The 12459-nt window shown below is 37.7% G+C and overlaps 1 protein-coding gene across 12 annotated transcripts in view; it reads left to right on the top strand.

The window, feature by feature from the left end:
• The window catches only part of SCMH1 (Scm polycomb group protein homolog 1), a 163677-nt gene that overhangs the window by 52741 nt on the left and 98477 nt on the right, over positions 1-12459 (top strand). For 8 of the 12 annotated variants that reach the window (XM_078145493.1, XM_078145491.1, XM_078145492.1 and 5 more), the window contains 2 exons: positions 6786-6854; positions 8036-8059. The exons of 1 other annotated variant lie outside the window; for it this stretch is intronic. In XM_078145493.1, the coding sequence (XP_078001619.1) occupies positions 6786-6854; positions 8036-8059 (93 nt within the window). Of the gene's footprint in view, positions 1-6785; positions 6855-8035; positions 8060-12459 lie in introns of those variants that run through there. 3 more of the 12 variants (XM_078145495.1, XM_078145499.1, XM_078145500.1) reach the window with 1 other exon arrangement.

The following is a 12459-nucleotide window of genomic DNA, read 5'->3' as shown; positions in this document are numbered from 1 at the left end:
TCAGATAAGGAAATTGAGAACTAAGTTGGTTAAAGTGACTTACCTAGAGTCATACAGCTAAGTATGTGTCAGAGCCACCATTTGAGCGCAAGGTTCCCCGACTCTTAAGTATAGCACTCCTTCCACTTATATCACATTATACTTCCTCTCAAAAAATTACAGCACTTAAATTCTTTTCTTGTAACAACCCTATAAGATAGGTAGGTGCTAAGTCCTTATCTGTAAACTACAGATTAGAATTTAAAAGGGGTTTCCATAAAAGAATCATAAATACATGAAGCAGTAGCCTTTTTATGCCTGGTACATTTTAACTCATACAAAGGGAAGCCTTAAAATGAAACCCTTGGGGTGGGAGCAGGGGCAGTGAGAGAAGGCAAAAGAAAGAAAGAAAGGAGTGTCATTTATGGTCCATAAGAGAAGCCTTCCTTGAATTCAGCACACCCAGCTCTGCCAAGCTGTCCATCTCTTTTAGTTGGCAGGGTGTGCTAGGGTTGCAGTTACCTTCAGAATATCAGGGCAGCTCACACAGGCTGGCAAAGGTTCTAGGTTTTATAGGGAGGGGGACAATTCTCACTCAGGTGGGGTCACTTTGGTTTTCCATCTCTTACAGCATACATAGGTTCATGCTGGGTATTGGCTAATGGGAGAGTGCTGGCTGAAACAAATAGGGAGCATGGAAATTTCCAGAAAATAGCGGGCTGGGAGTGATAAAAATTGAGGCAGCCTGCTGCAAGTGAGCCTTATGTGTCTTAGAGAAGCCAAGAGACTTCAGATTTTTTGGACTATCACAGTAGTATAAGAAATATTATAGCTGTGATGTTGGGATGATGTGGGTTCAAATCCTGGCTTTGCCACCTACTAGTTGTGTGACCTTGATTACTTCTCTCTCTGGGTACTTTACTTTCTAGCTCATATTCCTGTGATTCTCATTTTGTAGATAAGAATACACCTCTTTTATAGGGATTGCCAAAAAACTTCAGAAGGATATGATGAAAGGGTTTACTGTGATAGAAATGGAATTTAAATGGTTAATTGAGCAAGATTTAATAAGAAGCGGTTGACTTTGCAGGTTTCTTCCCACGTATTTAAAAAATGTAGGGAGGATTTAGGATTGAGGAGGGAGTAGAGAGGGATAGGCTGGTTCATTTTTTTATTAATTTTTTTTTCCAAGTTAAGATCTGCCTTCCTTCTCTTTCACTTCCCCCTCACCCCCACCCCATAAGAAAGAAAGAAATCAAAACCTCTGTTATAAACAAAAATTCCCACATTGGCCATGTCCAAAAAAACAGTCTTAGAACATGAGCCTGTTTCATCATGAGTCCTCTGGAATTGTGATTAGTCATTGTGTTGGTCAGTTACTCATTCTTTCGGGGTTGGTTGTTTTTACAGTATTGTTGTTATTGTATAAATTGTTCTGGTTACATCACTCTGCATCAGTTCATTCTGAAACCACCCCCTTCATCTTTTCTTACAGCATAACCGTATTCTATCACATTCGTATACTGTAACTTGTACAGGCATTCACCATTTGATGGACGCTCCTCTCAGTTTCCAATCCTTTGCCACTGCAAACAGAGCTACTGTAAATATTTTTATATGCATGAGTTCTTTCTCTTTTTAATCCCTTTGGGTTATAGACCTAGTAAAATAAAACACATACATAAATAAAATGAGATAGTATTTATAAAACACTTAGCACAATACCTAACACATAGTAAGCACTATATAAATGCTAGCTATTTTTATAATTAGTAGTAATAGTAGTGGTAGTGATATTGCTGCATCAAAGAGTATGCACAGTTTAATAGCTTTGGGGCCCAGTCAGATTTACAAGGGAGATGCCTTCTATGCAAACGCCACTTGCCCATATAACTAGATTTTTCAGGGCCAGCCTTTTCTTTTAGGTAAGAAAATGGGAAGAAGAAAATAGCTTACATTTACATAGCATTTTTAAAAAGAAAAAGGAAATATCACACATTTATATGTGCAGGCACAGTGCTTGGCACATAGTAAACACTTCATAAGCTATTGTTGATTGGTGTTATATAGCATGTTACGTTTTACAAAGTGCTTTTCTCACAACAACCTTGAGATAAGTAGTACATTTTATATCCTTATCCCTGAGTATTTATTATCCTTTGTTATGCTCATAGAGCATTTATGAGGCTCATAGAGGTAGAGGGACTTGTTCATTTTTACAAAGCTAAAAAGTACCAGATCTGGAATTGGAGCCCTCAGAGGCTTCTTTCCGCTATACTCTGCTGCGATTTAAGCCTCTTTCAAGTATGGGTTGGACTAGATGACTCCTTGAGTCCCTTCCAACTCTAGGATCCTTAGATTCTAAGCATTCAGCTTGTTGTGAGTGGGCTACTTACAAAGGGCACTTCTCCCCATCCATAAAATGAGAAGTTTGGACTATCTGGTCTTTATTAAGTCCCCTTCCAACTCAGTTTTCTATGAGCCTATCAAAATTGCTTAAGAAATGCATCACATAAAATATTTCCACAGACCTTTTGGGAAGATCAAATGAGATCATGTGTTTAAGTTGTTTTTTTTACCTGTGAAGTACTAGACACAACCTACTTTATAGAATTGTTGTAAAGGAAATGCCATATCACCCTAAAATCCTGTATGAATGTAAATCATTATTATTATTATTATTATTATTATTATTATTATTATTATTATTATTACTACCATGAATCTACGGTTATTATTAGATTTTATTCTTCTCAGCTTATTAATTTCTGGGTCTATTGTGCTGTGCCATTGGATTGGCAGCAGTGTGGCGCAATGAAAGAATTTGGGATTTGTAGTCAAAAGACCAGGGTTTGACTCCCAGCTCTGTTCTTAACCCATGTGTGACCTTAACCAAACCACTTAAAACTCTCTTGGCCTCAGTTCTGTCATCCATGAATAAGGGGTTTGAACCATATAACCTCCAAGGCGTTTTGCAAATCCAGATCCATGATTGTATGTTTATACTATTTTTTTTTCCATTTTGGAGGATCTTCCTTTATTTCTTTTTGTTTTCATTTGAACTTGGCACACAAATAAAATGAGCGCTGCCACTTTAGGACAGAAGGAGGAACTTGTTCATGAAACTGCAGATCTCTTAAGTAAAACTTGCTTTTCTTTTTGGGTATATATAATAAATTCAGCATATAACTTTGAAAGCTGGCCTGCATATCAGTGATTCCTTCTGGGCTTCCCTCTCCTCTCTCCTCTTTTCTCTTTCTTCTCTTCCTCTTCCTCTCTCTTCTCCCTCTCTCCTTCTCTCTCTCCCTCTCTTCCTTTCCCTCTCCTCTTCCCTCTCCATCTGTGCTCTGTCTGTCCCCTTTTCTCTTTTTTTGGAGGAAGGAAGGGGAACCTGCTTCTAACCCCCTCTCCATCCTATCTATACCCCCCATTAAAAAAAAAAGAAAAACTCTTGTATCAAATTTACATAGTAAAGCAAAAATAAATTCCCACATTGGCCACATCCAAAAATAAATGTCTTATTCTGTATCTTGAGTCTATCACCTCTCTTTCAAGAGGTGAGCAGTATGCTTCATCTTCTGTACATCAGAATCATTGTTGGTAATTGCACTGGTCAGAATCCTTAAGTCTGTCAGCATATTTTTTAACGTTGTTGTTATTGTATAAATTGTTCTCCTGGTTCTGCTCACTTTGCTCTTTTTCAAGATTAAAAAAAAAAATTAACAAGCATTTATTTTCTCTCCCTTCCCCTCCTCCCCCCGCCCTTCCTCCCCTCCTGGGCACCATTGAAAAAGAAAAGTAGCAAAGCAAAACTCTTGTAACAAATAAGTAAAACAAATTTCCACATCAGCCATGTTTAAAAATGCATGCTTCATTCTGCATCTTGTATCAATCATCACCTTTCTGTCAGGAGGTGGGTAGAATGTTTCATTGTTGATACCATGAGGGGATGGTTGGTCATTGCACTGATCAGAGTCCTTAAGTCTTTCAAAGTTATTTGTGTTTACAATGTTGTTATTATTGTATAAATTATTCTCCTGTTTCTGTTCACTTTACTTTGCATCAGTTCATAGAACCTTCTGAGGTTTCTTTGAAGCAATCCCTTTGATCATTTCTTATAGCTCAGTAGTATTACCTTACCTTTATGTATCATAATTTCTTTAGCTATTCTCCAACCAGTGGGTACCCCTTTAGTTTCTAATTCTTTGCCATCACAATAATAGCTATTATAAATACTTTTTGTCCATAATGGGTCCTTTTCCTCTTTCTTTGTTCTCTTTTGGTATATAATAGACCTAGTTGTGGTATTATTGGGGCAAAAGTTATTCACAGTTTAGTGACCTTTTGTTTTTAGGTTCAACTTGCTTTCCAGAACAGCTGAACTAATTTACAATTACACCAGCAGTTCATTAAGGTACTAGTTTTCCAGCAACAATAAGGCATTTTTCTTTTTTGTCATCTCTCCTAATCTGATAGGTGTGAGGTGGAACCTCAGAGTTGCTTTAATTTGTATTTCTTTAATTATTAGCGATTTGGGGTACATGGCCTTGATTTCTTCCTTTGAAAACTACCTGTTTATGTCCTTTGACCACTCATCAGTTGGAGTATTTTTATAAATGTGAATCAGTTCCTTATGTATGTTAGAAATGAGACCTTTATCAGAGAAATTTAGTGCAAAGATTTTCCCCTCAATTAACTGTTTCCCTTCTAATTTTGGTTGCATTGTTTTGTTTGTGCAAAGGCTTTTTAATTTTATGTAATCAAAATTGTCCATTTTCTCTTCTGTGATCATCTCTATCCCTTGTCTGGTCATGAACTCTCCCCCTCTCCACTGATCTGACAGGTAATTTTGTCTTTACTCCTCTGATATGTTTATATCTAAGTAATATGTCTTTTGGTGCTTATCTTAGTATATGCATTATCTTCTCATGTGGAGTCCTTGGTCCATTCTGAGTTAACCTGCTCTCTTTATATGGTAAATAAATATGGTAAATCAGATGAGATATTTTTAAAGTTCACCACTAGAGCATTGTCACTGAACTTTTTTTAGGATTTCAGAGCCAGATTTCTCTCTACATAATTGTTCTTATTATGAGTAGTTTCAAAAATTTTTTGTAGATACTGGGTATATATGACAGATATGAAATGTGAAATGTGATCTTGTGTTTAACCTCCAGAGATTAAAAGTCCATGTCTAGCTCTAAAGATATCCTTTTATTTTAATAAGCAGATATTTTTGAATGTCAAAAAATCAAAATCTGTTTTACTTTAGTGTGAGGTCTTTGTCACTACAAATATAAAATCATAGAATGTTAGAATTGGAAAGGTACTTGGAGATCTAATCTAGAGATGGGGAATCTGTGGACTCAAGGCCACATGTGGCCTTCTAGGTCTTTGGGTGTGGTCTTTTGACTGAGTCCAAGTTTTATAGAACAGATCTTTTTATTAAGGGGATTTGTTCTGTGAAGTTTGAATACAGTCAAAGGGCTGCACTTGAGGACCTTGAGGGCCACAGGTGGCCTTGAGGCCACAGGTTTCCCACCCCTATCCTAATCCAGAAAAGGAAATTTAAGAACAGAGATAAAAAGTGACTTACCCAAGATCACATGGGAAATTAGTGGCAGAACCAGGGCTAGGACCAGGTCTCTCATCTCCAAAGCCAGGGATCTTTACAACGCAGAAAACTGATCACCATGTGTTAATTTTTACTTTTTTAGTTATAGCATCTCATGAGAGAATTGACTATATAGGGTGTAGGGATCAGCTATAGCAATTAATCAAAGAACCTTTAAGTGTTGAAGTGGTAGGGAAAGGTTATTAATTCAGATTCAGTTTTGTCACTAGACCCATCAGTGGGGTGGAGACAGCAAGTTAGTTGTCAGCCTCTGTCTTAAGGTAGCCTCAATCTCAAGAGATGCTGCATAGCAGTATTTTTAAAAAAAAAAAAAACAAATAAAGGTGCAGATGGGGACTAGAAGGAATTTGAAAGATCATTTAGTTCAGCCCCTTCCTTTTACAGAAAGGGAGAGAGATTTGTCTGAAGTCACACCTTGAGTCAATTAACAGACAGGATTTGAACTCAGATTTTCTAAGTATAAATCCAGTATTATTTCCATTGTGCCACTCCACTTTTGCACATTGCTTACAGTAAGATAAAGATATCATTTTGTTTCTTGATTGCATGTAAGATCAAAGCATTTATTAAGCATATACAGTGTGGCAGGTACTATGCCAAATGCTAGGGATAGAATGCAAGGCAAAAACAGTCCCTGTCATCAGGAACTCACAGTCAATTTGGATGGTGAGGTTTACCCATATGATGGAATGTGCTTTAATGAAATATATGCCACTTTGAAGTTCAGAAGGATGAGCATTCCTTGATTATTTCATGTATGCCTCTTTCCATGTAAGGGATGTGTTTATGAAAAGTTTTGTGTACATCAGATATTTTTATGTTGGAATAATTTATGCACACTAGCGAACTATTTAAAAGAATTTTTGGTGAATCCTTCTCTAGACTCCTTTTGACTAAGTAGCTAGTACCTTTTTATCTTTTCTGTTGTCTGAATATTTAGATATTGGCATTGTTTAAAGTGAAGCATAGTTGAATGTTGAGATGAGTTGAATCTTAGCTCTACTACTTACTATTTCTGTGACCTTGGACAAGACCTTACTCTCTCTGGCCTTTAGTTTTCACATCTGTGAAATGAAGTAGTTGGACTAAATGATTTTTCATTCTCTTCCAATTCTAAATTCTCTGTATTTCGTGTTTCTTTTTCATTTGTATACTTTCTCTTTTCCCATAGCAATAGACTGGAAAGATGGTAGAAAGCACAAATATGGCCGCCCATCAGAGCCCACATCCCAGTTCCAAGGTAAGAAAACCTCCTTTGCTGCTTCCTAGCCTGTGGAATATCTATGAATATCTATATTCCTAGCCTATGGAATATCTGTGAAGCATGGAGATGTTCAATTCAACAAACAGTTATTAAGTGCTTACTTTGTGCAAGGCACTATGCTATTGTTGGAGATACACATACAGACTTGACAAAGACCCTACTCTCAAGGAAATATGACCTAATTTTGGGAGATGAAATGTACACACATACTTGTGCTATAAGGGAAAATGAGATAAATGCAAAAGAGAGGTCTAGGGCAAAATGCCAGCAGAAATTCAAGGAGGGAATGACCACTTTCTCCATTGAGTTTCATGGAAGGTTTCATGGAGGAGGTTGTGTTTGATTTAGTCCTTGAATGAAGGGAGGATCATCAATTTCCACATGAAGGAGACATCTATTCCAAGTATGAGGACAGCATGAGCAATGGCATGGAGACCAGAGAAGGCAAGCTGTGTAGGGGGTAGAACATACAGGAGTCTAATTTTCTTGGAATCTAGAGAACATGAAAGCGGGTAGGAGCATGAGGTAAGGAAAATCAGAACCATGTTGTTCACAGCCTTAAATGTCAGAATCAATTTATACTTTTTTCACTTGATATTGGGGAGTCACTGAAGATTTTGAATAAGAATAGCATTGTCAGAAGACTGAATTGTGAAGGTTACTCAAGCAATGAATGAAAGATGAATTAGAGTTCATAGGTTCCTGGGCCCATAAATATAGAACTAGAAGGGACATGGGGAAAATAGAGGTAGAAAGTCCAGTTAGGAGGCTGTTGGAGAAGACTATTCAAGAAGGGATGAGGACTTGAACTAGGGTGGTTGTAGGGAAGTGACGATAACAGGCAGATGCAAGATATATTGTATAGGTGTAATTGACAGGGTTTGACGTTTGATTAGTTTTGGGGGTGATGATGGAGGAAGATCAGTCACTGTGATGTTTGGAGTAACTGGAAGGATGATGGCACCATGTAGAAAAGTTAGGAGTGGCCAGTTTGTGAGGTTATTCACTTACCACAAAACTTGGTTGTGTCTAAGAGGACGAATGGCCCACTATGGCTAGTTAACTATACCAAGAATGGGCTACCTCTGCAGGGCTCTGTATATTTTGCTTTATGTGGTGGCTTGTTGATTTATGTTGCAACATCTCTTCTTTAACAGAAGCCGCTGATATTCTAGAACTAGGTAAGCTATTTCTCCTACATTTTTACAAAATGGAGAAGTGATAACATGATGTAAGTCACTTACACCAAGAATTCAGTGTACTTCATACTAACCTGAAGTGTCCTCTGTTCTTCTTTGCTTAATAGAAGCCCTTGTAGTTCATTTGTTCTATCAATTTGTCTTAAATGGGGGCAGAAAATCCAGTTAGGAGGTGGTTACAGTAGCCCAGGCAAGCCATAAACAAAGGTAACAGGAAAAGAAGGCATAATTATCTTAAAGAAAATAAGAATCTTGAGTAGAACAAAACCATGAACCAAGATTCATAATAAGTCATTTTTGAACTCTGTTGTTGATTAGGTCCCAGAATTCTGAGCCTACCTACCCAAAGTTTTTAAAAAGAAATGTACAGTGAAACAGGCAGAAAAACTGCCTTTTTTTCAGACTCTTAACTGAACCATCCAAATATCCTGTAATTGGAATTGAAGTGATTCTGTGTTTGGCTCAGGTTCCTATTTGGTAGTAATAATCTTTTCCCATTCCAAACAAGATAGTATATGTAGAGACCTGAGTAAGTGACAGGAGTTTGAGGAATAAAGTTAATGGCTTTGATAATTGCAGTGTCAACTTTCAGGCATAAGAATTAAAAATCACGGGCCTCACTATTTAGGGTCCCTTAAAATCCGTGCACACTTAACATAGCATAGCAGTTAGGATACAAGTGTCCTGATTTTTATCAATTCAGGTATTTCATATATTTCAAGTATTGCAACTTCATTTCATTTTAAGAAGACTGGCATTAAGTATAGTCCACATTTGTTACAGTTATCACCTATGGGCCCAATCCCTTCTGCCTTCAGACTGCATGCTGCTTGCTCTAGTCAGGGTGTAGGCACCATCAGGGCCTAATGAATGTCAGACAGTCCTGTGGGAGTGGCTAAGGTGAGAAACTGGATGTGAGCTGAAGAAGCTAATGAAAGAACTAAGCACTATCTTGAACTACGTAAAATCTAAATCTAAAACATGCTTTGGATAATCTGTTAACATTCTTCCTTTCCCCCTGTCTAAGAGTACCACAGTACCACAGTACTCTTAGGTGCTTCCTTAACCCAACAAGGCCATTTGCTTCTATAGACCTGAACAAGTCACCTAACCTCCTCTAACTCTTCACTTCATTGGTGAACTAAAGAGGACACAGATTTTTTTTCCTAGCAAATCTGCCATACAAGTGTGCCATACAAGTCCTTTAAAAACCTCTACTTTTGTTAATTAGAACATTCCTCAGCACATGCCCAGTAATGACTTTGCACATTCAGCCTAAACTCACAGCCCAGATGGAATATAATATAATTCATGATAAATTTGCAAAAAAAAAAAATCCATTTTTCTGCTTTAGACTTACTATAAGAGCTGTCAGAGATCTGAGTCTTAATTCCTTTTCCTTAGCCTAGGTGACTTGTGTTCAAGGATTATAGAATTATCCTACAATTTTAGGGTCAAATTTCAGGGTGAATTAGAATTGGAATTGTGGTCAAAAGGCAACTGAGAGTCATCTCTCTTTTTAAATTAATTTATTTTTAGTTTTCAACATTCACTTCCACAAGATTTTGGGTTCCAAATTTTCTCCCCATCTCTCCCCTTCCCCTGCCCCAAGATGGCCTGCGTTCTGAATACCCCTTCACCCAATCTGCCTTCCTTTCTGTTACCACCCCCTTCTCTTATCCCCTTCCTCTTCTATTTTTCTGTAGGGCAGGATAAATTTCTATACCCCATTGCTAGTATATCTTATTTCCCAGCTGGATGTAAAAACAATTTTTAACATTTGTTTTTAAAACTTTGGGTTCCAAATTCTCTCCCTCCCTCCCTGCCCACCCTTATTGAGAAGGCAAGCAAGTAGATATTAAGAGTCATCTCTTGACCAAACTCCCATTCAATAAAGAATCCTTTCTATCACAGTCATCTGTGTCATCTAACCTGTACTTAAATGTCCTCAGTTATAGGGAGCTCACTAGACAGTTCATTCAACTGATAAGTTTTCTTTTATATCTTTATCCAAAATTTGCCCTTTGTAAACTGACCTACTGGTTCTTATGGAGCTTCTGAAGTGAAACAGTATTTTATGGAGCTTCTGAAGTGAAACAGTATATCTGTCCCCTTTTCTACCTGGCCCCTTTCAAATATTTAAAGATAGCTGTCATATTCAACTGCTCAGTAGTGATCTTGAGCCTCAATTTCTTCATATGTAAAGTAAGCTAATTAAGTTAGATGATATCTAACGCCCCTCTCAGCTTTAAAATTCTATGACTTCCATTTGCCTTATCTTCTGTTTTATAGCCTTTTTTAAAAATCTGTTTTCTCCAGCCAACAGGAAATGGTTTCCAGGCCCCTCACCATCCTCTTGTCCACCTCTGGATGTATTTTGATTTTTCAGTGGACCTTTTAACATTTTGTGCTCAGAAGTGGACACTGTGTTTTATATCTGGGTCAGACGGTGCACAGTACAGTAGAAGTATTACTTTCCTGTTATTAGTGTAACCCTGGACAAGTCACTTAACCTCTGCCTCAGTTTCCTTACCTTACCTATTAAGTGAGGATAATAATAGAACTTATCTCTGAAAGTTGTTGTGAAGATCAAATTAAATAATATTTGTAAAGCACTTTGCAAACCTTCAAAGCACTATATAAATTCTAGCTATTATTATTATCACTTTACCCTAATTCAATTAAAGCAGCATATAATCTCAAAATCTTATTTTTTTTATAATTGCCTCGCAGTGTTGATTTAGTGAGTTTATGTTAAAGTAGTCATTCAATGAACATTTATTATGAGCCACTGTGTGCCAGGTAAAGTACACAGAATGATATACTACCATATGTGAATACAAAGAAAGCAAAAGACAGCCCGTTTTCAAGGAACTTACAGTCTTATGGGGAGACAACATGCAAACAACTACATACAGACAAGCTATATACATGATATATTGGAGATAATCAACAGAAGGAAGGCACTAGCAATAAAAGAAACCAGGAAAGGCTTTCTGTAGAAGTTGGAATTTTCACTGAGACTTAAAGAAGGCTAAGGAAGCCAGGAGGCATGGAAGACATTCCATTGAAAATACTCAAGAGTCAGAAGATGGAAGGTCTTGTGTGGGGAACGATAAGACCAGTGTCACTGAATTACAGATTACATGGTGGAGTGGAGGGTGCGGAAAGAGGAGGGTTACAATGTATGATATAAGAAATCTGGAAAGGTATAGGGGAGCTGAGATATGAAGGGCTTTAAATGCAAAACAGAGAATTTTACATTTGATCCTGGAGATGATAGGGAGCCACTAGAGTTTATTGAGTAAAGGGATGACATGGTCAGACCTGAGTAGAGGATAAATTGAAATGAGGATAGATTTGTATAAGGGAGATTAACCAGCAGACTTGTGCAAGAGTCCAGGCAAGAAGTGATAAGGGCCTGTACTATGGTGATGGCAGTGTCAGAGGAGAGAAGAGAGTGTAGATGAGAGATGTTATGTAAAATCGATAAGCTTTGGCAACATATTGAATGAGGGGGAGGGAGAGAATGAGGAATCAAGGATAACACCTAGGTTGCTGGTGTGGGTGATTGGGAGGATGATGGTACCCTCAATTGTAATAGGGAAGTTCAGAAGTGGTGGGGAGGGTTGGGGAGAAAGGTAATGAGTTCAGTTTTGAACATTTTGAGTTTAAGTTGTCTATAGGACATCCAGTTCAATATGTCTAATATGCAGTTGGAAATGCTAGACTGGAGGTCATCAAAGAGATTATGTTAGGATAAGTAGACTTGAGAATCATCAGCATAAAGGTAGTCATTAAATCCATGGGAGCTGACGAGATCATCAAGTGAAATAGTATAGAGGGAAAAGAGAAGAGGGCCCAGGATGGAGCCCTATGATGAGCTGGATGAAGATCCAGCAAAGGAGACTCAGGGAAAAAAAGCAGCCAAATAGGTAAAAGCCAGAAGAGAGCATTCTTACAAAAACCTAGAGGAGAAAGTATAAAGGAGAAAGTGGTGATCATGAGTCAAAGGCTTCAGAAAGAAGAAGGATGAAAATTGAGAAAAGGCCATTAGACTTGGCAATTAAGAGATTATTGGTAACTTTGGAGAGAGCAGTTTCAGTTGATTGAAGTCAGAAACCAGAGTGTTAAGAAGAGAGTGAAAGGGAAGGAAGTAAAAGCGCCTGTTGTAGATGGCCTTCTCAAGGGGTTTAGCCACAAAAGGGAAGAGAGATATGGAACAATAGCTAGTGGGGATGAATGGATCAAGTGAAGATTTTTTGAGTATTTGAAAGACTAAAGCCCCTTGACCTTTTTCAGAAGTGTGGCTTCCAATTCTGGTCTCTTCTGTCCTGTACTTGTGCAGTGTTTTTAGCCTAATGTAGGACTTTAGGTTTTAT

The sequence above is a fragment of the Phascolarctos cinereus genome, unplaced genomic scaffold (assembly GCF_003287225.1).
Source record: "Phascolarctos cinereus isolate Bilbo 61053 unplaced genomic scaffold, phaCin_HiC Scaffold_726;HRSCAF=1367, whole genome shotgun sequence".
In the NCBI taxonomy this organism is placed as follows: Eukaryota; Metazoa; Chordata; class Mammalia; order Diprotodontia; family Phascolarctidae; genus Phascolarctos; species Phascolarctos cinereus.
Note: the sequence above shows the minus strand (reverse complement) of the source record. Positions and strands in the feature narration are given on the sequence as shown.